Raw genomic sequence first — 27,528 nt, forward strand, 5'->3', positions numbered from 1 at the left:
CTAGTTTGGCTATACCTTTTCTCAGAGGCCCCATTATTCAATTCTTAATCATCTTCGTTGACTTCCTCTGAACAGCTTTCAAGTTTTCCGTACTCCTCTGAGGTTAGTGATGCTGTAATTACTCCTCGGACTCCAGAAAAGGTCTACACAAATGCTGTTGGTACTTTGCAAGCCCTGTTAGCCGGACAGCCTGGACTCAGCCCTCACGTATATACCCTCCTTCTGTGGTGGGCAGCATAATTCACTGATCCACATTTCATCAGTGTGATCTGATTGCTCAGGATAGGAGGCTTTCCTACATAAGATCTCTTAACCAGGTCTCCAAGGTCATGAAGTGCACTACCCAAGGACTACTTACAAGGACACTATTTGCAGGCTGAGCAAGAGTAAGTGGAGGGAATGTCTAGTGGACTCATAAGCTTCTATGAAAATCTACAGTTGCTTGGACTTCCTTCTTTGTTCAGTGACTATGTTTTAATTTGATTTTATTTTATTTTCAAGTTAGAAATTTTTAAAATAAAGGTTCACTAAATCCTAGTTTTCAAAGCTACATCCTTTTATCTCTCTGGAAAGTGGGGCTACACTTTCCCTCACTGAAATCTTCCCCAAATGGTTGTAGACCTCAAAGTACACCACAGCGTCCTTGGTACCCTGACACCACTATGAGCCGATGGCAGCTTTCTCTAAATCGTGGCATTTACTACTATCTGAAATTACCGGCTCCTTTTAAAATTTTTGTTCCATATCTTTTCTTTCCAGGGTACAATGTAACCACCACAAAATCAGGCTCCGTATCTGACTGCCCCACCTACTCCTGTAACATGTAAACAGTCATTGGAAATATGCATATTTTTCTTCTTGAATGAAGCTCTTCCTTCTCCTCCTCCTATTAAAATTTCTTCACTTCACACTTCAAAATCTTTAAATTCCATGTCCTTAGGAAAGCCCTTTCATGTCTATGTATTTCATATACATTGTCATTTATCATATATTAGAATGCTATGGGCATTTAAACTACTGAGCTACAAACATGCTAAAAGTTTTGATAAATAATAGGGAATTAGGGTGTATCAGTTAATATAAAATAAATTTACAGGAAAAAAGTGATAGGTATATTAAGAGCAAGTATAAACAAAGAAGAGAAAAGCTTGTACACAGAGTAGTTTCACCCCTCGGACATCTTCCTGTGCTCAAAAAGCCAGAATGGATTCTGAGCAGTCCTTTAGACAAAAACACAGGAAGCCAGAGAACAAAGAGGAATTGGGAAAAGCAACTGTACCCTCCCTTTCCCCTCTGGCTATAGAAAGAATCCCCACCTATAATTTTATTTATAGACATTATGTTTCAATAAAAAAATGGGTTTTTTCCTTTAAGAATTCTTTTGCTTATTTACCTTCTGCGGTAGCTCATGCACACTCACCAGTACACACAGTTTACATCCACTCTCCTCTGGGGACAGAGGAAACGACATGCCTGTGTCTCCACAGTCAAGTCTTCTCCACAGAAAACCCTGGGGTCAGCAATCTTGATTTCTGGAGTTTGAAATCACCAGGTCCATGCGGTGCTGCTTTCCATGCTTTTGGAGAGTAACACTGGCCCATTCACATCCTACCCTTTTGCTACTGTTGTGAAAGTTGCCCATCACACCTCAGGGTCTTAAAGAAGAAAGATGGGGTTTAGGAAAACTTGTGTTGTTGTTGAAATCAGTAGTGTGAAAAGACTTTTGTATGCACGCATAGGAATAAATAATTTTATATCATGATAACTTATTGTATATAGTCCAACACCAGCACACACACACACACACACACACACACACACACACACACACAGTCACACACACATTTTACCAGACAATCACATCCTCATTATGTGAGATATGCTTGGTATTCTATCAGATTTTTTTCTTGTTTTTGATGCTGATTATAACATACTAATTGACTCTGACTTATTAGTGAATCGGCTCATGGTTAAAGGTGACTTACTCTCCCCATAGAGTGTAGGAGTGAAGGATTCAAGCACTTGAGTGTAAAATTTATAGATTCAATTGTGGTACATGCTAGCTTCTCCTTGACTTAATTCACAAGAGTTCCAGAGCATCCCTTATAGAAAACAGCTTAATCAAGTTTTAATATATGCTGAGTAGGGTTGGGCCAGCACATGCTGACTGAGGAGGTAATCTGTTCAATGGTAGTTAGGATTCTAAGTGACTTCCAAAAGCACTCTTTCCTCTTGGGTGAGTTTTTAAGGCCAGAGCAATAAAATCTTGGAACTAGAAAGGACTTGAACAGCTCTTTGATTTTTATGACAAAAATATTTCCCTGCGCATTCTGAGTGCACAGTCATGTTCCTGTATCACCAGGATTTCAATAAACAATCCTTGCTGCCTTGAGCAGATATATTTCAAACAAAAGGAACCTTTAAAAATAAAAGTTGTATGTTTTTCTAAAAGATATCATAATTTTACTGAATTGTAGAGGACCCCCTGTTGTTATAATTCACACATCAGTTTGAGACAATAGTACTGTGTGTTCAGACCATCCATTATTAAAACTTTCATCAAATATCAACTTGAGAACTTAATATTTGCTGTCAACCAGAACATATTAGAGTAAGACATAGATTTTTTTCTAGGCTGAAATGATATTATCGAGGAAATAAAACATCATAAACCAAGTGTCCTTTGGATTTCATTGGTTCTTACTGGCATTTTATTGGGCATACGGGATGGGCCTCTCTGAAACCTAGTTCAATGCTAAGGATGTTGCCATTTGTATTCCAAGCACACTCTGACCTGGGGATCTCATCTCACTTGCTATTAATCATGAACGTTGCCTGGGAACCTTAGGACAGTGTTGATTTGGGTGCCTGGGTTCCAGTGGCGATTAGGTGACACCCAGTTCCTGGATTTAGGAAGTGTACAAGCCAAAGTCTGCACGTCGGAACATTGCTAATCAAGTTAGTCAACTAAACCTATCAGACTTGATGAGATTCTATGGGAAAATACTAACGTATGTCAAGTTTTATTCTTTCAAAAAAAATTCCTGGTTTCATTAAAGGGAAAGCCCCAGAATGTTCACTTGGGACCTTCTTTTAAAATGAGAGCTCACTGGCCAGGCTTGATGGCTCACACCTTTAATTCCAGCACGTGGAAGCGAGGGGCATGCCGGGAGGGGTGATGAGGGAAGAGGCAGGAGGATCTCTGTTGAGTTCGAGGCCAGCCTGGTCTACAAAGCTTAAAAACAACCAAATAAAATGAGAGCTCAGTTGCCCATGTTGCTAGGAGTTGGGGACAGCAATCACAAAGCCTGGTTCTTCTCTTTCAATTTAACTAACAACTAAAAATAAAAATAAAATAAATAAATAAATAAAAAACAGGAAGCAAAGAAAGGGATAAAGAAATTATGAGTGGAGGTCTGGCTGCAAAGGACGATGTCCCCAGAATGAAGAAGTAAGCAGGTAAAGTGAGTATAGAATCAAGATTCCGCGGCACATTGCCTGGGACATGAGCAGGCATGCTAAGGGGGAAGCCTACCAGCATCCCCCACTTGGATATGGTGGGATCTAGCAGAAGCAGAGGAAGCGCTGGCAGTCTCAGTCCCGAGCTGCATTGTTTTGATGTTCTGACTCAAGTCTGAAGCATGACATTTCATGATCAGCTAAGCCGCGGAGCAACCACACCCTACTCTTGGCAAAACGATAGATCGTATTATATTACGAAGGAGAGCACAATGGAAAGTTTTCTTCGAATGATAAATAAACACTGTATCTTATTTATAAATCTTGTCAAGATTCTTCAAGGACTTGCCCAGCTCCCTGACGAAAGCCTTGTTTGTTTGCTGGGAGCGATGCTGCAGGCGGAGGAGCTGTCTGAACATCCCACTCTCTGTCAGGTTCGGCTTCCTCAGCCTGAATCTGCTGGGCTGGCCTTTTAGTGGTAAAAGTAAATGCAGGTTTATTGTTGGAGAGAGGCCAGGACACTCCAAAGCGAAGCAGACACTTGTGAAGGATTATTTATGGCAGCATGTGTGATGCCTGTGTTGTACTCTAATTTAATGGGGAGAAAATGAAATCTGAGGCAGAGTGAATCCAAATTCCAAATTTTACTGGGTGTACATGCAGGCTTTACCTCGGGGTGATGTGGCTTCCTGCCCCCTCTGCCCAACCTCACCCCCAGGCTTCTTCTCATAGCTTTTATACATTACAAAAGTAAGCTCTTCCTTTGTCAGACTCTGGAAGATGTTGCATGACAACGCTCTTGCTATCCACAAAGCAGAAAAATCCCACTGCGATGAAATGTATTACTAAACTATGTATACATCCAGTATCAATTTTTATTTTATATCATATTCTTAAACATTTTTAAGTGGTGGATGTACCTATAACATTCCATAGAAATATTTTTCTCTTTGGTGAGAAAATTCAATGACTAGACCATGGTAGGTGCTTTTGATTTATTAATTATTGATTTGTGTAGAATTTTATTATTTTTAAATATCATGAATTTTTATTTTCATTATGACATACAGCATATTTTTAAAATATGTATGACCTTGTGAATGGCTAAATTGAGCCAATTAGTACATAGTTTATGTAACAATATTATCACTGCCCGTATACCATTGCTAGCAGACATATACGGTATTATTGTCTAGAGGTAAAGTAAGTTTAGATGAATTGACTCTACCTTTTAATTTAATCTGCCCAACTCTTTCACCAGAACCTGGTATCCAAGAATAAAATTTTAAAAGAGAATGGGATCATGTTCCTTTGCAAAGCAGTGTCTTACCTTGACCTGCTGATTGGAGACCTCAGGTGTAATATAATGAAGGAGTGGAACCCAGCAGGGAGTCACAAGAATCATCTTGGAGAAGTGACAGAAAAGGGAGCAGGGACTTTGCTTCATTGTTTAACAGGTTGGAAGATAGATGTTTATACATGGAGATACATGTGCGCATCCTATGAAGGCTGAATGTTAATGTGTGCCTACATGAGTATGCCCACTGTGTAGCTACATGTTCCTGTTTCCTAAGCCCTGTGCTATGTACTGGAAAACCACAATGAAACGATCTGCTCAATTGCACAGACAGATATACATGTAGAGAGATACCTGAAGCCATGACCAGCATGAGTCCCATGCAGACTGGCATTGTCCAGGGAAACCTCCTGGGAGAGTGTAGAGGCCAAGAAAGCAGCCTTGGACCACAGAGAACACCTGGGAAAACAGTGCCGGGAAGCATATCCTCAGTTTCTGCTAGCTAGACTCTTGATTAGTGTGAGACAGCTATGAACTTACTGCAAGAAACGGAGTCATTAGACACAGTCAGTGTTCATCAAGGGTCAGGTCTCTCAGACTCAAGAGTTTAAAAGAGGAGATAACTTGCATGAATTTTATATAGGTTGATGGGGTTTTCCTTTATTTTTTTCTTCTTCTTTAAAAATACTTTGTGACAAATATAAATAATATGGACTTTTCTGATGTAACCATTTTAGATCTATAGCTAGGCAGCATTGAATGCGTTCACCTTGTTGTAATGTTCATCATCATCTATCTTCAAACTTTCTCATCCTCACCATCTTTAATGCTGAACCATTAAGCATTAATTCCGTGTTTCTCTAATTCCTGGAAAATACCACTCTCCCTTCTGTCTCTGTGAATATTATTATTCTAGATACGTTAAACAGGTGTATCATGCATGCCTCCATGACTCGGTGATACTGTAGCCTCAGTCAGAATTCCATCCTTTTTTCGGGCTGAGTAATATTTCATCATAAGGAATGTACTTTTACTCATTTGTCAGTGGACATTTTGGTTGCATTTGCCTTTGACTATTGTACATAATACAGTGCTGCACATATACATACACACACTTAACTAGGCTCTGCTTTCCTTCCTTTTTGGTGCACACAAGGAACGGAATTGCTGAGCCATATCATGATTCATTGTTTAATATTTTGAGTAATTAAGCTAATGCTTTTTTTCATGTTTTAACTCGTTTTATTGTTCAAGCTTACAGAATTTTAATGTTAAATTTAACTGTTCAATGTATTTACATATTAACTAGCAAATCTGAAGGAAACACACTTCTAAGATCAAGAAATACAGTTGGAGGTCCTCCTAGACCTTGAACCTATTCCCTGTTCTTACCCCCCCTCACATTCCTCCTCCATTTGCAATCAGTGCATTGACTCTTTTTTTTCTTTTTCTTTTATCTTTTTTTTATTAATTTATTCTTGTTACATCTCAATGGTTATCCCATCCCTTGTATCCTCCCCTTCTTCCCTCCCTCCCATTTTCCCCTTATTCCCCTCCCCTATGACTGTTCCTGAGGGGGATTACAGGCAGTAAACTTTAAACCCCTACCCAGATCTAGCCAATGGTCAGAACAGTCTCCACAGTAGAGTGGAGAGTGGGATATGACTTTCTCCCATACTCTGGTGCCTCACATTTGACCATGTTCCCTGGAGGGGGAGACCTGGTGGCACTCAGAGGAAGGACAGCAGGTTACCGAGAAGAGACTTGATACCTTATAAGCTAATGCTTTTAAATTTATAACTTCAGTAGATATCAACTGGGTCCCAAGTGAGAAGGACCAGACAAGATCTACTGCCTTCAAGACTCTGTTGGAGTGTTTTATAATTTTATCTTTTGGCAGTAATAATGGCAGTTAGTGCCCAGACCATCTTTTCCAGGCTCCCAGAAACACACAGCATGTTTGTCATCTCAAGCTTCATTAGCTTTAGGGCTGCAGGCCACCAGGCCAACCAGAACCTGATACATACAATACAGTGTAATGTCAGGATGTGGGTTGTCTGTGTTCCTCATCTGTCTCTATGCCACCTGTTTCAGGGGGCGGAGGAGAAAATTACTCCAGCTAAGGCAGATATTGGATTAGTGAAAAGTATGCAAAAGAAGCTAGAATGTCATTGTATGATACTTAGAATTAGATGATGAGGCTATAAGCCTTTCTACTTGAATAATACTATTTTCATCAAGTAGATCGTAAGGAATAATTGACTTATATAAGGAAAAATATAAAGCTTTGAAAGTTAGTTAGGACAGACAACAAAACTCAGCTTAACCACCCTGAGAACAGTTTCCTGGCCTCCAGAATTCACTGTGTAACTCAACAGTCACAGTAAGTAGGCATTGAGACCTGCTTCCCCATCAGAATTATGACTTGTTGTTGTTGTTTGTTGTTGATGATGTTGTTGTTGATGTTGTTGTTGATGATGTTGTTGCTGGTGGTGCTGCTATTGCTGGTGGTGTTGCTGCTGGTGCTGCTTGTGCTGCTGGTGCTGGGGGTGCTGCTGCTGATGCTGGTGGCGTTGATGGTGGTGCTGATGCTGGTGCTGCTGGTGGTGGAGGTGCTAGTGGTGGTGGTATGTTAGTGGTGGTGTTTGTAACTCACCTTTTCCCAAAGAAACAGAAAAGGTTGTTTGGAACACAATTGCAATGTAAAAACTGAGCAACCTACATGGGATATCAAACTGCACCACTCAGAAGACAAAAGGTAAGACCAGTCTTTAAAACTGGGGACTGAGGAGAACAAAAACTCCAAGTTCAGCTGCTGTTCTCAGCTTCCTAGTAGTGAAGGAGAGAGAGCAACTCAGGGAGTTACATGGTTCTCTTTGCCTAAAAAGTGAAATGTGCGAACCTGGTGAAGACATACTTTCCATATTCAACCATTATCATCTATTCTTAGAATTTGTCACAGGGATTTTTTTATATTATTGAGTAGGATGAACAAAATTATCTTAGATACTTTCAGATCTCAAGAGTACCTAGGTATACATTTCTAAACTAGAAATTAACTATGCTGTTTATTTATAGACTGTAGTTATTGTGCAAAAGGCTAGTATGACATGGGCTGGGGCTGTGACTTATTTGGCTCTACCCTCCTATTTAGTTTTTGCATCCTTTTGCCACTCATGTGCTTGAAGCCTGTGTGTCAAACACTCGTTTTTCTCTCAGTGAAGGCTGCAGGAAGGAATTCCAGGTGTACTGAGCTATTGGATAGTGTCGGGAGTTGAAGTCTCTTTTCCCAGTGTTACTTCTTGTGGTTCAAGAAGGCTGTTCTGGTCTTTCCACCACCATTCTAGCCACACAATCAGGAAGGATAAAGCAGGGGTGGCTGTCTTCTTGTGGGCAGTATTTTGATCCACTCACTTCCTCTTCTCCCATCACCTTGGTGAGCATTTGGTCTCGTGGACACACACAGCCCTCCACACAGTCAGGGCGGCCATGCACACAGACTTTGTTTCCAAAAATAGGAAGAAAGATATTGAGAGACAGTCAATGCTTTTGCCATAGGCATCTTATTTAAAATAAGATTTCCCTGAAAGTGCAGGTTAACAAAGTGGCTTAACAATCAAACTGTTAGAAGCAGCTATGTGGCAATGGTGACAGAAAACATTCTCACAAGGCCACTCGGAGTGAGACAAGGGCATTTCTGTCTTGGCCCAAGTAGTAGAAAGTGGCAACAAGGAAAAGATGGGGGCCATAAGGGGAAAATAGCTGTGACCAACCACCAGGTATAGGACCATTTGGTTGGGGATGTTCTTACTCCTTTAAGGCAGACTATGAGACAGCTTCACCGGCACACAGTGGGCTTGCCCCTCTTTATTTTGCCTCACTATGTGCCCCACCAAAGAATTTCTGAGAGCGATCCTATGTCACACATCATGCTTGCTGGCTGCTTCCTATAAACAAAAGAATCCTCAAGGTTGATACCTGTGTCCTGAGCAGCTGTTCCCCAAAAGCTTGTGTGACTAGCTATGATCTCACAGCCTGAATGGGAAGAGCATGGCTCCTCCTGGCCTCAACTTTTCCTATCACTGCTTATTCCTGTACCGGAAAAATACAGATTTGGGTTTTAATGTGGAGGAAATGGACATGTGACAAAGATTTTTTTACCCGAGCTTCTCTACCACACCCCATCTTTTCCCGGAAAACACCTGCATCCATGGTGAATGTTTTATTCTTGTTGGCTTTTATCCAGTCTCTGAGTTGTAGCCTTATTATGCTTTTCTTTTTGTCATACTTACAAGCTTCAAATTTCTTTCTTTTTAAAAAATTTTTATTATTCACTTTACATTCTGGTCATAGCCCCTACCCTCTTCTCCTCCCAGTCCCACCCTCCCTCCCTTTTCCCCCTATTCCCTTCCTCCTACTCCTCGGAGGGGAGGAGCACACACCCACCCACCCCAGCACATCAAGTCACATCAGGACTTAGTGGATCCTCTTCCCCTGTGACCTGGTGAGCTAACCCCACCAGAGGAAGTGATTGAAAAGCAGGCAGCAGAGTCCATGTCAGAGTCAGCCCCCATTCCCCTTACTAGGTACCCATATGAGGACCAAACTGCCCATTGGTTACATCAGTGTAGGGGGCCTAGGTCCAGTCTGTACATGGTCCTTGGTCACTCCAAATTTCTTCATGAAAGTCTTTGCTAAGAAGAACGATCATAATTTCAAGAAGGAAAAACTGATTCCAAGTCCTGTCTGTAAAAAAAAAAAAAAAAAAAAAAAAAATATATATATATATATATATATATATATATATATATATATATATATATATATATATCACAAAAACCTAATCCTAAATATAGGAGATAATGCATATGATTATTACCTTGATTAAATCTATTTTACAGTGTATATTTATTTTAAACCATTCTGTTGTACATCAAAAGCATATATAATTTCTATCATTTTTAAAAAGCAAATAACTTGAAAAATAAACTAATCATATTAGTTTAAATTAAAATGTTTCTTTTATTAGCATTTCATTATTTAACAGGTTCTACTAGCTCACCACAATATTTACAAAGGTCATGTGAAGTCATCTTAATTTTATATAGAAATAATTAATATACTTATTAATTTGGAAATACAACAGAAAATCAGAAAATAATGAAGACCAGTAATCCATTCTATTTTTGAGGAAAAGCATTCTGATTTTCTATGATTTAGGAGCTTTGCTGAAATTTATATTTTACATCCAATATATAATTTTTCTTAGTTTCAGAGACAATCTTTTCTTTTGCAATGTCTCTGGTGACCTTTTTTGTTTGTTTGTTTGTTTGTTTGTTTTGTCCCTCCCACACCCTTTGGACATATGTTACTTCACTCACAAGAAGGAAGTTTGTCAAAAATATCTATCCACAAGAGTGATCAGTGTTTCGGGAGTTAGAGGAAAACAATTACAGTGTGCTGCTGAAGCTGAGTAGACAAGTAAAACTAAAGTTACAATTTAGAAACTAGAAAGATACCATCACTTGGGGAATGAGAGCCTTTAAAGCCAAATGGAGTTAAAAAAAAATCAGAAATAACAATAACCAGAAGTTTAAAATGTCTACCCTACAAAAACAATATTGAAACAGATCAGTAGTGAAAATATTTTCTATCAGAAAAATGCCTCACACTAGTGATGGCCAAAGAATATCTACAGATATCTAAAAAAGTAAAGAGTTCATCAAGCTAAGGGCCAAAAGAAGCGTCTCAAAGGACAAACGCCTTAGAGCAGCCGTTCTCAACCTGTGGGTGGCGACCCACTTTGGGGTCATAGATCAGACAACCTGCGTATCAGATATTTACCTTACGATTCATAGCAGTAGCAAACGTACAGATAGGAAGTAGCGATGAAATAATTTATGGTTGGCAGTCAGCACAACATGAGGAACCATATTAAAGGGCCGCAGCGTTAGGAAGGCTGCGAGCTGCTGCCTTAGAGGAAGCCTTCATGGAGGAGGTGACGTTGAACTACACGTGGACCTGCAGAACGGTGGTAGCATGGAAGTCCTCTGCCACAGGGACGGGGTGAGCAGGTCCACAGGAGCTGCAGGCCTTGGGACCAGAGTGACAGGAGGTTTCAAAGCAGGCCTGCCTGGAGGATAACAGTCTTCCCTCTTACACTGGAAGCCGATCAGGGAGGTACTTGAATGCCACGCAGAGGAATTGGCCTTTGTGTTTCCATCCTGCTCACTCTGTGCTGTCTATAAATCTGTTAACAGCCCTTCACCTTATTGTCTGGCTCTGGTATAATTATTTTATCTGTGGAAGATGATGTCATGGAAATAGTGCAGAACTAAGCATCGAGGCCCTTGGATTTATATATTACACTTGGGTTTAATATATGGATATTACAACCATAATTCAAACCTCAGCAATTACATGGATAAGTCATTCTGTGTCAAAAGGAGCCACAAAGAGCAGCCGCACTCTTCTCAGGGCTCTTGAGTTGTGCCCTGCACACAGTAGGTGCGCAGCAAGCATTATGGGTGTCAATCAGTAGTAAACGTTTGAGATCCATTGCCCGACTCCAGCTGCGGGAGCACTGAAGGGCACTGACTCCAAGCTTACGGGTTAGGAACAATTGTACCTTCTCAGTTCAGTCCAGCGATCGCTTCTGAGGTTCATTTTGTGGCTTTAGGGAAGAAGTCACGTGCTGTGATTAGAGTCAAAATTATGATCATTTTTTTTCTGCAGAAGTCCATTAAAATTCCCACATACACAAGAGCCAGAGAGACAGGGGAAACAAGCCCAGGCATCTGTAGATTGGGAGAGCTTCCTTTGAATAGGGCTCTGAGCAAGACACTGCAAATATTCAGATCAATCAAAAGTAGTAAACACGCACGCACCTGGTTTCATCCATTTGTTTCCTAGAAGACCGGTTTTGTCCCCCAATCAGCTGTTTCCTTCCCAGAAGTCCCTGTGTTCGTTTTTGCTCCAGGCTGGTGTCAAGCATGTGAGCCATGTGCCTACAGTATGCGGAGACCAGGTATCAGCTAAGGTCTACAAGACTGGGGAGGAGGTTGTAAACTGCCGCCCTTGGTGCCTCAGACATTAGGAGACAGAGGAAATCAGATCCGAGTTCCCCCAGAAGCATATGAATCAGAAGGCTATTGTGGAGAAAGAAGTTGAAGACATGCTGTCTAAGGAGCCTGTGCTGGCATGGCAGCGGGGTAAAACATGGTCGCACCCCCTGCTGTCTTTTGTTGCCACACGAGTTGCTCTTTTAAAATCTCCTGGAAGTTTCTGTATAGTCTGTCTTCACTCTCTCTCTGGGCTGTCCTCACTAAGCCCTCAGACCAGCCATGATCACTCATATTCTGAACTCCCAGAACCCTCTGTGCCACACGGAGACCATGTCGATACAGATTTCATGAGCTCAGGAGGCAGCCTTTCCTTCTTTGTAGGTGTGTGAGCTCATCTGTGCTTTAGGGCTCTCTGCTGTCACAGGGGATGGATCAGTTAGCATTCTTGTAGAGAACGGAATTCACTCCTGCAATTTAAATGAAATGTGATGTATGGTAGTCAATAGCATAAAAGTTTGAGTTTCCAAGGACTAAGATTGCCACATAAGCTTTCTGAGGGGTCCCAGTCTACTTTTCAAAAACATATCACAATTGCAACTGCTGGGTCTCCCCCAGCCAGGAAGTTATGGGGGAGGGGGCTACAAAAGGGGTGGAAATGAAAGGGTGACAAAACTGTGCCCACTTTCTCTGATCTGGCTAATAAAATGAATGGCCCGTACCTGTCTCTTGATGTGAAAAGTTAACAACTACTTTGCAACCATATCAATCTGTGGCCCTTTCTATAAACAGTGAAAGCAAAACTTGATCTTTCCTTAGTGTCTTCATTCTAGAGTTTAATGGAAGATTTTTCACAGGGGGGCAAATCTAAGTTAGAGCCTGTTTCTTTAGCTGCAAAGGAGTCTGGGAAATGTAATTTTGAAGTTTGAGGCCTCTGTAGAGCAGGAAGGCATTGGTTGGAAAGCAGTCTGGTTGGTAATGCCTCCTAAGTGGTATCTATATAAGGCTAATCGATGTTATCTGTCTTTAGGATTGACAGAAGAACTGCAGTAAGTAATAAACATCAAGTACTTACAGCTGTGCCCGGGGCCACACCGAAGACTCAACAAATGTAGCAATTATTCTGCCAGCCTGTCAGACAGTGGTCTTTGGAAAAGACAAACAGTCCGGAGCTAGATTCTCCAAATTTCCCACCTGATACTGCACAGCTTTAATGCGCCCCTTCATGGCATGAGAACAGCAGCTCTTCCTTGCTTGTTGTAGATAAGAACCATGCTCTATCTCACGAGTTTCTGCAACAGGTGACTCGAAACTTGCAAGGAAGGCGCTTTGGTGTGAAATGGGTAACTGGGTGAGTTGAAACCTGTGCTCAGATTCCGGTCCTGCCCCTGGGAAGGCACTCTGCCTCTGTCTCAGTCTTCTGCCACCACTTTACTCTCTTTTATCCACTAATACCAACCCCCTCCCCTAGAGCCACATGGGGAAAAAAAAAACAGGACTGGCGTGCTCCCATCCTGCCATCTACACCTCAAAGGGAAGGACACGGGGCTCTCACCTGGCTCTTCAAAGCCCCTTTTCCTGAGACTCTCCAGAAATACCCCTGTCCGGACCCTATCATTTTTGCTACTGCACGGATAAGCAAAGAGGCCCAACCTCAAGGACCAGACAGGTGGCTCTGGAGCAAAAGCTGTGAGGCTTTTTCCTCAGGGAGAGAAATTCCGAAAGTTTAGCTCACTCTTTCCTGCCATAAAGCACACTGACTGTTAACAGCTTGCTGCTGTCCAAGCTGGTGTTTTTTAAATTAAGTATTGTTAAATCCATACCATTTGGAATGATGCTTCGGACAGCCCTGACACTCGCTCTTGCTGCCGCTTTGCTTTCATTTCACCTAATATATTGTGCATGGAACGGGGAACCGGGCTGACGGCTGCCACAGCTTCTGAGGGCTGCTGTGCACAGACACTTGCAGACGGCTTTAATTTAGATACCTGAAGAGGAAAAAAGGAACGTGGCCAACGCCCTGCTCAGTGCCATAAGTGGTCTTTCCCCCAGCTGCCGTAACTAGGATCTACATTACCTAGGGTTTATGTTATTTTTCCCTTGGCCCTTAAAACCTCTTAGAAGTGACAAAGTTGGGAGACAGAAGCTGTGGACTAAAACAAGATACTTTCCCCTGCCAGGTATACGTGAGAAACCCGGGTCGTCTCCATTTCGGCTCCTTCTCTGTTGCCATAAGTGTCCTTGTCCGCCCCAGCCCCCTCCACCCAGTGCCAACCTCAGAATCTGCGCATGTGTAAATAAGTTAGGTTCAAGTGTGTATATATAAGAATGAAATGAGTGCATTTGAACTTGGAAGACCTTGCTTCTGGGTCCAGCGCCTGTCGGGTTGCCTCTGTGCCTTTATTTCACACTTCCTGAACCACAGGAACAGCCGCTCCACAATGTACCCCCCAAAGTCTCCAAAAGCACAGAAACTTTAGAAATTATCTGTTAGTTCATCTTTCCCCAATGACTCAAACCCAAGTTGATTTTGTTCTTTTTTTTTTTTAAGTTACATTAAGCATTGGCATCTCCCTTGTACTACATGAGCCATAGAGTGAGCAGTTGGTTTTTCTCATGTCTCTTGGTACTCCTCATAGGAAAGAAAATGCCGTGAGCCTAGTGACCACACCTGAGACGCTGGGATGGGCATCCTCCACAGGTTAGACTCACAACTGACAGTCTGACTATACTACTGTGTTATTCTGGGGCTTTTTGCAAAACTCAGCAGCCATCATGCTACATGACACCAAAACCCAGAAGCCTATTTCCGAAGAGCAGAATCTGGACTAGCGCAGGAGTGGTATTTTTGGATTACGCCAACGTTCTTTCCCTACAAATAGCATCTTGCTACTCACAGTGTCACAGTATTGCTTCTCCCATACCTGTCCTTTCTTCTACTCTGACACTGTCTAATGAGTGAGTGTTCATGGGGAGAAGGAGAATGCTGTGCTAAGTGAGCTGTTGCACTTTGTAGATGCAGCTAGAACTCTTCAGCCAATAGCCCAGGAGATCTGGAAAACCCTGTAGCAGAATGTTCCTCTGGGTGTCTGTGGGGGACGGGGTGCGGCGCAGTCTAGGACTGAGAGTTTATCTCAGTCAGTCCATCACACTCTTTCTTCACTGTGGCGAGGACTTCAGGTACCTATCTGACATAGCTGCATTTACTTGTAAGTGTTGCTTAACTTGTGTGCACTCTGTCCTTTTTCAGAGATTAGTAAAACTAATCATTCTAAAAGGGAAATGTGTATTATTTCAAAAATAGGACCCTTTGGGCTTATAGATGTGTACTTTCCAAGTTGAGCATAAACTATGGAGGATCAAGGTGAGTCCTCACATGCCCTAAACTTTCACAACAGGCTGAAAGCGGGGTTTTGAAAAAGCTCCTCGCTAATCGATACACCACATGGAAGGAATAACCAAAGCTGAGCAACCTGCTCTTCTTCACCTCTTCGCAAAGCCTCCAGCAGGTGTGTGGACGGCAGGCCTGCCTGTGTTCACACGCCTACTAGAGTGAGGCAGGTTTTAATCATGAAATCTAAGTGCCCTCTACCTCTTCCACTGTATGTTTCTGGGCTGTCAAATCTGCAAGGCGAACACTATTCCTGTGGAATTGTGGGGCTGTACTTACTGTTTCATTCTCTTCAAACTGTTTCATTCGTACTTCCTACAGTTGGCTTGCACCTCAGAGGTCATCCTGTCTGGCCTTTCCACCGTGATGAGGAAAAAGGTGTTACAACACTCATCTTTTGTTGCCCAACCCTCTTGTCACCGTGGTGGGAAAGAGATGGTACCACACTCATCCTTTTCTGCCCCACTCTCTCGTCATCCTGATGGGAAAGGTGGTACCTCAGTCATCCTTTTTTGCATCATAGCAGCTCTGACAAAGTCTGAGTCAGGTGTCCTTTAAAAAGGGTGTGGGGTTAGCTGAGGGTTAATTCCCCCCTTCTTTCCTGTTGTGAACTAAATCAGATAGTTAAGAGTTGGCAAGGAAGCAAAAACCCTTGCCTTGCAGTTGTTTCACCCCATGTTTGAGCATCTCCATCCTGAAGTCTTTGTCAAGTGTTCATTTTAAACTACGGGCTCTAAATGTGTCTAATTGTGCCTTTAAAACTCGTAAATATTGGATATTTCAACTTGCCACTCCACAAAGAAGGACTTTGCCATCCCTTTATTTTCAAACCAAGACCTGAGTACAGTACAACTAGTGCCGTTGCTGGGTTTAGTGAGGACTTTTCAAAACCATCTACAGTATTCTTTTCCACACTCAAAGGGGAAAATAAAAGAGCACTTTATGGATGAGGAAGAGCGTGTTCGCACCGAATACACTTAAAGGGCACATTCAGTCCTGAGTAGGGCTTGGTCCCTTTATAGCATATGTTCTATATTGACGGGGATTAAGTTTCTCTCCTGAATGGAACAATACACCATCACAGGGAGCTACTGTACTTTCCAGAGCAACAGACACCAGCCCAGGCAAATGGCAAACAGAACCGCGTCCCGCAGAGCAATAACCAGGTTGGTTCAGAGTGTAGCCCCGCTTCCTCTTTGCGCTTGGCGCTTCTGCTTCTGCACGTCTCTCTCCTCAGGATGTGAGGGGCTGAGGCTCCTCGCGACTCCCCTGCCTTTCCTGCCTTTCCGTCCCTTTCCTCTTTTCAGCTCACACTGTTCACTTTCTCTGCACCCCCCCCCCCCACCGCTTTGTTATTCAGCATGTCTGATTAGCAGGAGTCTGATTGGCTGGCTGCCTGCTCTAGAGAGATTCCATTCAGCTTACCCCCCACCCATCCACCCACCCACCCTCGCTCAGGAAATGTGAGCGGGGCTGATGGAAGCTGATAGGCAGGGCTGGAGTGTGAGCCTCTGCACTGGATGTGACAGCAGCGGGCAGAGGAGCATTTAGCAGCTTATTCAGTGTCCGATTCGGATTCCGGCAAAGATCCAAGCATGGAATGCTGCCGTCGTCGGGCAGCTCCTGGCACACCGCTGCTCTTTCTGGCTTTCCTACTCCTGGTAAATGCCTTTTCATTTCAATACGTTACTATTGCCACTTGGTCTGGGTGCTGTTGGAAGGAGTGTGTGCGTGTGTGTGTGTGTGTGTGTGTGTGTGTGTGTGTGTGTGTGTGTGTGTGTGTGTGTACGATCTTCAAACTTCAGGTAAAAGAATTTGCAGGGTTAACAAAACCCAACAAACAAAATACAACTCAACTCTTTTGGGAACTTTAACCCCAACTTTCCCAGAAAAAAATCAACTATAAAAGACTAACTGAAATTAGTGATAGATACTTAACGATACTGATACCGAGACTTAAGCTTCAGGATGTACTACTGCAGTTAGCATGTGCTGAGAACTATATAAACAGTGTGTGTTTGAGTTGAATTTAGGGAACAGATGTCCTGAGATCAAACTCACTGTGGTGTTTTGGGCTTTCTAGAGAATAGGGTGAGGAGCTTGCTTGCTTCTCATTCCCCAAGTCCTTGTGTGAATTACTTTCCTTTATGCATAAGGACTCCTGGGCCAGGTGGAAAAAAAAAGCGAACGAGAGCCCTGTTTACAGTCAATCCAGATTATCGCCCAGAATTGCTATGCTCATTTGTGGACACAATTTACTGATAGTATTCAGGAGCTGTGGATTAAAGTCTTTGATCTCAGATCTACTTCTAAAGGCAAACAGAGACGGGTGACTTCTTCTCCTGGTCACCAGTCACAGTGATAAAGCTCTTGCACATCAGCACACACTGCATTTTTTGACTCAAAGTAAATGTTCCATTGTGACTCATACTTGGTTTTATGGGCAGAAAATGAACATATACTGTCCAAAAAAAGTCTACACTCAAAATATTAATAGCAATGCACATTTCTTTTAAACCAGAGTGTTCTGGGCAGGCAGTTTAGCAAACCTCATCTGAAGATTTGATTCCAAAACTTGCACACACCAATTCCAAAGAAACGTGACTCTAGCTCTCCTGTCACAACTATGGCATGCCAGCATGTCTTCAGAAGGAAAGGGAGAAAGGGAAACCAAGGTAAAAGCACAGCCATTGCATAGGACGTGTTGTTCTGTAGGTGGGAAGGAATATTTTGTTCTGCTTTGGTTTGGACAAGCTTGATGGACATTGGAATGTTGATGAAGGGGAAGCTAAGCATTTGGCACAACTTGGAACACCCCCCGGGGAGGTCAACGGGCTGCAGGGACCAGACAGCAATGAAATAGTTCTTATAATAGCACATCTTAATCAATTGCATCGCTGCAGCTAAAAATGTAGACTACTGTTTCGCAATTAGAAATAGTTTGAATGTTCATGAACATTTAAATGAAAACTAAAGTGTGAGCACGAATAGGCTGTGTTAGTTACACCGAGGACTAAAACGAGCAGTGTGTGAGGTGTGCTTTATGGCTGTGGAGCAAGGAGTTTGGGAAAGGTGTCTCATTTTTTCCATATGGGATGTGTGACTTGCATACATCATCAATTTGTCTCATCTTTCCTTCTTTGTGATTGTTTTTAAAGTGTATGTTATTCTCCCATTAAATTGCATCATAAAACAAATTACCAGTTCATGTTACTGGCTATGCTATTTTCATGTGGAAATATGATTTCATTATACTTAAACAACACTCTCATTCAGCAGCAGATTGATTTTTCTATTCACTTGGTAAATACATTATGTTCCCTTTGGATATCTTGAATATTCATACAGGTACAGGTATCTGAGCAAGTAATTAGACTGGCATTGACAAAAATGTCTATCTCAAAATGATTTAACATATGTTTGAATTACAGTACCTGTATAATGGAATTAGAAAGAAATCACACCCAGGTTTATTTTATGCTTATGCTTAAGTGACTACAAGTTTGAAAATTATGCTAGAAAAGAAAGAACTGTGGTGGCCGTCATGCAGGGTGTACGTGAAGGTGTCAACCACTGGGTTAGCAGTTTAAAAAGGGATCTAGTGACTCCTCACAATAGCCGTGTAAATCAGATACTTTAAGCCTGTTTTACAGATGAGAAATCAAGTTTATATGGACTGTATACTCTGGATATCAAGTGCTCAGGAATTAAAGACACAGTGTTCATTGGAGATATGTAAGCTTTATAGATCATAAAGGCCTTTACAGTATGTGTGATATGATGGTAACTTGTTGTGTTTATGCTTTCTTTCTTTAGCTTTGTAGCCAAAATAAATTATTGGCTTAAGAGAAAGTGAACTTTAGCCTGACCTGTAGTTGACTTAGAACCAGAAGTGTGACATCATCAGCTCAACTTTCAGGCTTGATACAGAAATTGAATTTGAGGATTTGTTATTTCTATAGTTGTTTCATATATTACAAGAGTCTGTCTAGTATTAGAATTCACTAAGCATATCCTGTCTGGATAGTGGCAAGCCCAGTTGTTGCCTGCCTGGTCAAAATAGCTTCGTTTTATTGACAGCTAAATAATCTGTATTAGAACTTGGTTCTTGAATGTCTCCAAATACAGAATCTTATGGAACTTTATTGTTGTCAACAATCCTTTTCAAGAACACTATCACTGAGAGAATGTCGCCTTTGTGTGATTTGTGTCTATCCTGGCTTACTGTCCATATTTTAATGCAAGGTAACCGTGTCACCATATACTTCTTCTTTTCTCAACAAAGTGATCAAGAGGTTTCATCTTGCTATTCAGGTCATATTAAGACATATTATCCAACCTCCCACTCTTCCCACCCTTTTGTCCTTTGTCTCAATTATTTAGATCAAAAGAAATGCACCAAGACCCATGACCGGCCATTGACACTTGTGTCCATCTACACTTGAATCTCTTCCTGTCAGAGACGCATTTAATCAAGCCTGAGTTTGCTTTGTGTTCCTTTTAAGTGAATGTAAGGTCCTTCCCCTGCTATTGTGAGAGTTGCAAGAGTAACACTTGGAATTATAATAAAGTACATGTGTTTTTCTGTTGAATTTCTTTTTCGTCTCTACACTAATTTATACATGGAAACTAGTCAAACACAATAGCCCATTCCGTTCAGCTCCTCTGGCACTTTGCTCCACTATTATCTAAGTGAATCAATCTATCTCGGATGGTGAGAAGCACTGTTAGCCTGTGGAATGAATGTTAAGTCCCTTATTACAATAGATTGAGGCCAATTCCAGAAGTAAGTGTGTGTGTGTGTGTGTGTGTGTGTGTGTGTGTGTGTGTGCGAGCATGTGCAAGCCCTTCTAAGTAACTGCTCACTCTCCATCTATTTTTTCTTAATTCTCATATCTATACCATCTTTAAATCAAAGCTAAGGATCTTCCTCACAATTTGATAAGGAATAATAGCCTGTGTTATAAAAATCACTTTCTTTATGATTGTGTGACATTTCTTGCCTTCTTGGTTCCCGTCTTTAGTGATTTTGATGTCAAGGGCTTTGCCTACATCATCTTTCATGAGAACCAGTCTATCACATCATATTAGCTGAGGGAGGAACGTCCAATAGTGGTCACTAGTGAACCACAGAAGGAACCTGTTATACTGGGGAAGTTTACCCTTGGATGAGTCTACGGGTAGTAAAGACTTTTAAAGAAAAGAGGGATTACAAGATAAGTACATGTCTGTCCCTTTATATGATGGCTAATCATGTTGGGGCCCTCCATAAATGTCTGTGAAGAATGTGGAAAGCCATCTACTGTGTTAGCTGTGGCACAAGTTCATTCCTAATCTCTAAAGTTAGAGTAAGAGTTTGTGCAACTTTATATGTGTGCATCCCTGCATCCTGTACAGCGTCTAGATGATGCCCTTTAGAACAGGTAGGAGACCTACCTGTGAGCCTGGCTAAGAGGACTGACGGGTCCCATCCCGGGTGGCCCTGAGTCCCCGTTTCTCTCCTCTGACTTCATGTGTGCAGGCTGGTTTCTCTGGTCAAATGACAGTTCTGCTTTTAATTTGTGTATCTCTCAGCTTCCAGCACTAACACTTTCTCGAGTTCAATTATTTAAGTTCCATTCTGCTCTTTCCTCAGCGAATGTACTCTCCCGGCTTTCTGAGGTCCCATGAGTCAAGTGACCTCAGAGTGACCTCTTCCCAGGATGAGGACATGAATCTCATTGTGACTGAGCGTGGTGGTCCTTGAGTCCCCATGAATAACCTCCTGGTTGAATGTACTGAGATGACCACAGCAGAACGTGCCTGAGTCTGGTTCCAGACTTGCTATTGTTACTCGTTTTCTTCAGAAAGCTGCTTTCAAGCTTTGTGTTTTGACCAGAATGAGACAGAATCGTGTCATTTTTCTGTCTACATCATAAAACTGTACCATGTGGTTGAATGTTGGCCTGATTGGCAGTACTGGCTCATGGGCAGCTTAGGACTGGCATACCAAGGTGATGTAAGTCTGAAAGGATCCTAATTGAAATAGGCCAGCACAGCTGTGTGGGGAGCCAGCCTGCTAACTGGGTAAGCTGTTGCTATCAACCCCTTCTTTCCATGAGCTCAAAAATAAATGACTAAATCTCCCCAATTCCCGAACTCCAAGATTAAAACCTACATCAAATAAAGCTTAGCTGTTCTCACTTTGTTTTGACTTTGCTGGCTGGAGCAAAGTCCAGCCAGTTAGTTTCAATTTTTCTGGCCATGTCAAGAAGCTGACCAGGGCTACAGTGAATTTGGACCTTTCATTGATTTTATTTTCAAGAAGCCCAGAAATTCGAAATTGGATTGACCATTTCTTATATGCAGTAATATTCTCTAGTTTGGTCAAAGAAATAGACATCTTATCTCAGTATTAATCATAAGCTTTCTTAGAAGAAATGCCATAATTTCTGGTGCTTGAATATCCCCACCCCAAATCCTACCAATGCCACATTATATAATCCTACCAAATCATGTGTCAGAAGGCTTTAAAATTATAATTCATTGCTTTGTCTATAATATTTACATGTAGCTTTGTTGTTCTTGTTTTACTGTACATCTATTTCTGTCTTTGTATTTCTTTTATTTGACTTGGATTTCTGTCTGCCCTATAAAGCCGTGGAGGAACATGCTAATGGGTAATGTATACTGCTCCTATAGCTCTCAGAATCTCAATAAATGTGGCTGAGTGAGCAAGTAGGTTACTAAGAATGACTCAGCAAGAAATCCTACAAATAGAGGAGGAAACTGTAAACATTCCCTTTCAGTATAAAGCATTTCACTCTTGTTGTTTTGAGTCAGCCCAAGTCAAAAGCACTTAATAAATGCAAAAGAGAAGACACTTGCTTTGGGTTTCTGTCTTTGATGTGTGTAGGCACACAGCGAACAATAATTGAACAGCAATTCCTTTTGCTGTTGTCAACTAAAAAAAAAATCACTTTGCATATTTCATGTATTTTTTTAATCCACTAAGTTCTCAAGTATGTTTCCTTTGACAAACTTTGTCCTAAGGAGAACACAGTATTTGCATTAGCTAGTTTCACAAACACAGTTTTTATAAACTCTCACTTTAACTGACCCAATGTTACTAATTCATCCATTTCTTTTTACTACTGGGCACTGGGCTAGGTCTCCCAGGTTTCCCTACAGCTAGGGCGTGCTATTCTCTTGAGTTTGGGTCAGTATGGCTAAGAGCCTCATAGGGAACTTTTGGGTCTGACCCTTCACAGCTGGTCTTCCAGGTCTTCCAAGAATGAAGCATGCTTTTTCCTGCTTACCAAAATTAGAGAATCTAGCACAAAAATGTTAAACTTTTAGGATAGCCAGGCTACCAAGTGGCCTAGGTCTCTAGATGACTCCAGACCTTCGGAACCTTCACTGTAAATGTTCATTTAAATACGGGAAATAGTCTTTGTTATGCGAAAATCCTAAAATTTGTGGAAATGTGTTAAATGCTCAAAACCTTTATAAATAACATATGCTTCAAATTTAGATTTTATGCATTCTAGTGCATACTTGTAAGCGCTAATACCTCTTTCCATTTGTTATATGGAAAAAGAAAAATAAGAAGATGCCACATCATCTTAATGGTGACTTAACCTTTAAAGTTTGTTATTTACTGCATACTCTGAATGTGATGAGTGGCTGGGAGGGTTTCTGTGCTCCAGGACACCAGAAAAAAAAATGGATCAGCTTCTCAACCATAGAATCCATTGGTGCACAGAGGATTGGTAAGAAATGAAGGAAGCAGTGCAAGACCGTAACAAGGCACCTGAGATCTCTACAGCATAGCACTAGACAACCAAAGTATAGGCACACAGATCCAAAGCAAGGCAAAGGCAATTTAAAAAAAAAGACACTGAGAAGCAAAATCCAAGACGTAACACCCCAGCTACTCCTGTGATGGGATAGCAGAAAATCAAAAATTCAACCTAGGAAGAAGAGAAGCAGACGCCCAAAGGCAAAGAAAGGTTGTGCACAGCAGCAAAAAGGGCAAAACATACCTACTGAGTATACCTGATCTCAGATTATCTTGGATTTCTTTTTCTTTTTCTTAGAGCAATCTCTACCACTTTCCCATCACTATAGCAAAGTCCTGGAGGCAGCTAATAGTCAGAAGTTGCTTTGGTTCGTGGCTCTGGCATAGCGTAGACTCTGTGGGGTGGGTTGTTTCACCTCATGGCACGGATAGAGCAACGGCAATAATGTGTGGAGAGAAAAGTTTACACCTCAGAGCAGAAGCAGAGTCAGAGCCCAGCATCCCATGGCTCCTCTTGACTACTCTCCACAGTGACCTTGAGGCCTCCCTCTAGGCCCATCCTTTAAAGGGTCCACATCATTACGCAGTTCAGCCACCCAAGGATACAAGCCTTGAATCACAGTACACTCTGGGGATGGCCAAACCACAGAGCCAGGCCGCCATGGAGAAGCTCTGACATCAGTGTGAACGTTGGGCTCCAACACTGTTGTTGGCACAGCCACCTAAGCCCTTCATTGCAGTCCCCTCCACCGCTGTATGCACTCCCATGCATTGCTGCTGCTCCTAGCTCTACAGGATGCTGAGAGAGGAAAGGCCTCCATCACATGCTTAAGTGGTGTTTTCTTTTTCTTTCTTTCTTTCTTTTTTTTTTTTTTAACACAAAAGTGCTGTCATACTTCAGGTGATTACAAATATCCAGACAAGAGTCGTTTACCTTTCACCATCTATTCAATACAGAGCCAGAGCTGTTAGCAGGAGGTAAAGACTGGAAATCAAAATAAGACATAGTACTTGTAATAAAGATCTCAGATGTCTGTTGAACCTGTTGCTAATTTTGGAATATTAATTTTGCGTTTAAAAAAAGTTTTCATGGACAACATTTCTGTGATGGACATTATCATTTCTAGCTGGCCTCCAACCACGTTCCTTTGCAAATAAGCCACCTATTACTCCTGCTTAGATGCTATTCACTAAGCCCTAATATCTATTTTGTGTAAACAAATTATAGCTTCCCTCAGACTGTGAACATGTTATTTTTTATAAATGATATCCATGACTATTTGTATCCAAACATCAATGCTTTTCAAAATCATTGCAGTTAAGAGTAACTATTTGTGTTAGAAAACACCCTGGAACTTTACACAGTTGAGGTTAATTATTTGAGAAACATCTTGTTTCAAAGCAAATCTTTGCCTAGGGACGGTTGCCTATGATCATCCAATTTGGAAACTGAGGCAGGAGGATAACATAGCAAACCCTGTCTCAAGACAAAGAAAGAGATAAAAATTGTTATTATTGTAAAATGGCCACTACTATATGTGAACGGTATGTGGGGAATAATCATCTGTCCCACTGTCACTGTGCTCCACAATGCCAGGCTGTGACCTCTCATCTTTATTACGTCCTACTAGCAAGGCAATATGCAAAAACAAATCTATGCAAAACCAAACACACCCCATTTGAAACTATAAATCTGTATTAACTATAGCAGTTTGCATATCATGTAGTCACTAGAGCTTCATCTGCCGTCTTCTTAACACAAGATCATTCTAATAAGGCCTGAATGAGCTTGTGTGTCAAAGGAAGATAGCTGGGGGAAATGGACCAACAGAAAATCTTTTGTGTGAGGCATATGCCATTTCTAATGTGGATTTATTTTACTTCTGAGGCAAGGAATTATAGGACTCTAATAGTTTTGCCACCTGTGAATTATTTGGGTGCACCTCGTAAGTGGGTTCTTTCTTCTATTTGTTTAAAGAAATGAGTGATATGTTCGCCAATTCTACACTACATTAATTTTCACGGATTTTCCATTTTCATCTTCATTGCTTTCTCAGATTTTTTCCAAAGCTTCTGCCATTCTTCTACTAACGTTTTGGGTATTTTCCCTTCAGTTTTTTTTTCCCCGTAGGGACTTTCTTTAAGTTAGTTTGGTCTTTTTGTACAAATGTTAGAACAAAGGAGCATGATAACCCAGGACCTCCTGACATAAATTCCAAAAGCATGAAAGAAATGAGACAGGAAATTGTCAGCAACCTATAATAAATTCAAACTGTCCAATAAAATACATATACTTCACTTTATTCTCATGGAAAGGTGTGGTGGGGTATCTGATTTCCCAACCCATTTTGTCGGCTGTAATTCCAGGCACCATGTGAAGTCTCTGCATGTACAGTTTAAATATCGAACTTCATCAGCAGAACCAGAAATGAAGAGTGTGATGGCAACGACCAGAATGCCCATTGTTTAGACAGATACTGGAGTGAGATTTGGAAGGGAACTTGGAAGAAATTCTCTGTTCTTCCATTAGAGTTGTTATAGCCATTGGCCATTGAGATCTTGCTTTAGCATTTGTAGCTTGTCAGAGATGACAAACATACTTTGAATTTACTGTCACAGAAGTAGCTTGATAGCATTTAGACTGCCAGATCTTGCACCCTGTATACAGAGTGTGGCCTCCAATGACAGGGATCCCTTTGGCAATAGGAATTGGTCTCATCAAATCCCTACCCCGACCCCCACAATATCTGTCTCCTGGGCAGCAGGCAAAGTTTGGCTTAGCTATGGTATTTAATGTAAGTTTGCAGTGTGAGTACGTGAATCAATGGTCCATCGTTACACTTTTTGTTTCACATATAATTGAACTTAAAATACAAAGTGTTGACTGGGGACTCAGTCCTATCTGTCAGTTTTATCACTTAGGTAGGGTCAACCATAAAATCCAGATTCCCTTCCGTTAGGTCTCTCTTTTCGTTGAATTCTTTCTAGAACCCTGTGACTGTCCTTAGTTGCGGGGATATGGGTGGGGGTACTGTACTATGACCTTGCAACCATTGAAGCTGCTAAGCAGCAACCTTTACTTAAAACTCAAGAATCATTGTGGGTTTATTAATAAGGGTCCAGGTGACAAGTTGTGTCACAGTAGTCAAGTGTCATTTTTCTTGCTTCCAAATTAACAAATGTGAATAATTTGCTAAGGGTCTTGTGTGCAGCAAGTCTCTAAGAGTTGCTGCCTCCCTTGAATCAATGTGAACTTATATAATTCCAGGGTCAGGTGTGTCTCAGTGCTATGCTTGGTGCTGGGTAGGTTGTGTTAAACTAAGCAGACATGGTGTAAACTGTGGGTCTTTCTACATGTAATGTCAGAAAGGATTTGGGACAGGGGCAGGCGAGACAGGAATTAACTGGCCAGTGCTTTCCATTGGTTTTATGTTGCTGTCATGATATTATTTTCTTTAAACTGTATATTTAACTATTGCTGATGTAAGGGTGTCTCTGCCTAAAGAAATAGACATATTAATTCATTATTTATAGTGATTCAAGAAGGAATGTGTTAGGAAAACTTTAAGTCTCTAAAGATTTATAGTTAAGGTCATTTTCTGAGCTATGTCTCCCCCCACCCTGAAGTCTATTTCTTTTAAATAGCAATGCTGAAACCTAAGATTAATAAGTGTATTATGCTGTCTCTGTGTTTATTTGATACATAAACACCTGTCTTTTCCATCTTATGGCTAACTAAAGAAATAAAACCTTTAACCTAACCACTCATTCAAGCAAACAGCAGGCTCTTCTGCGGAATATAGGACGTTCCTTGCTATAGTCTTCCCTCAAGAGGCTTGCTAAATTCAGCTGGGCAAGGGTAAGCCAACCTGTGGGCTGCAAGATCTTTTCTATGGTGCTGCGGATTGACCCCAGGACTATACGCATTCAAAGCAGGCACTTTACCACTGAGCTGAATCCGCCACCAGACTACAGAATATTTTTTAAAAATGTTTTTTTCTGCTCTTAACAGCTGTAACTTAAAGAAGGGACTCACAGAATTCTACATTTCATAGACCACTAAAATTTCAAAAACAATTAAGGGAGAGTTGCAGGTAGGCAGAGAATAAAGAGAACAGGTACAATGTTTTGTTTTGCTACCTAAGGATATCAATAAAATAAATTATGTGAAATATCATTGATTTGTTAGGTAACATAGGATTAATGCTAAAGAGTATGGCTGCATCAATGAATGAAACACTTCATGTGTATTAATCTACCTCCTCCTCAGAACAGCCTTGGGGAATCACAGACCAGGAAACTGGGGAGGTTTCTCAAATAGGCAAGGTCTGGCCCACATCAGTTCTAATGCACAAGGAGTTTAGTCTTGTCCCACCACCCCCACCCCCAGTTTGGTTTTTTCACTCATGGAAGAAGTTGAAAGTCACTTGAGAAACCAAAACTTCCAGGTGTTAGTAAATTAAAAAACAAAACAACACACAGAGACACACACACACACACACACACACACACATACACACACACACACACACACACACAC

The 27,528-nt window shown here is 41.4% G+C and overlaps 1 protein-coding gene across 6 annotated transcripts in view; it reads left to right on the plus strand.

The window, feature by feature from the left end:
- The window catches only part of ADAMTSL1 (ADAMTS like 1), an 888,380-nt gene that overhangs the window by 499,031 nt on the left and 361,821 nt on the right, over positions 1 to 27,528 (plus strand). For 3 of the 6 annotated variants that reach the window (XM_084779025.1, XM_084779026.1, XM_084779027.1), the window contains exons 1-2: positions 16,297 to 16,374; positions 16,667 to 16,869. The exons of the other annotated variants lie outside the window; for them this stretch is intronic. In XM_084779025.1, the coding sequence (XP_084635151.1) occupies positions 16,804 to 16,869 (66 nt within the window). In that variant the 5' untranslated portion in view covers positions 16,297 to 16,374; positions 16,667 to 16,803. Of the gene's footprint in view, positions 1 to 16,296; positions 16,375 to 16,666; positions 16,870 to 27,528 lie in introns of those variants that run through there. 6 annotated transcript variants of the gene reach the window in all.

Source organism: Acomys minous (assembly GCF_964271855.1).
Source record: "Acomys minous genome assembly, chromosome: 1".
Taxonomy (NCBI): Eukaryota; Metazoa; Chordata; class Mammalia; order Rodentia; family Muridae; genus Acomys; species Acomys minous.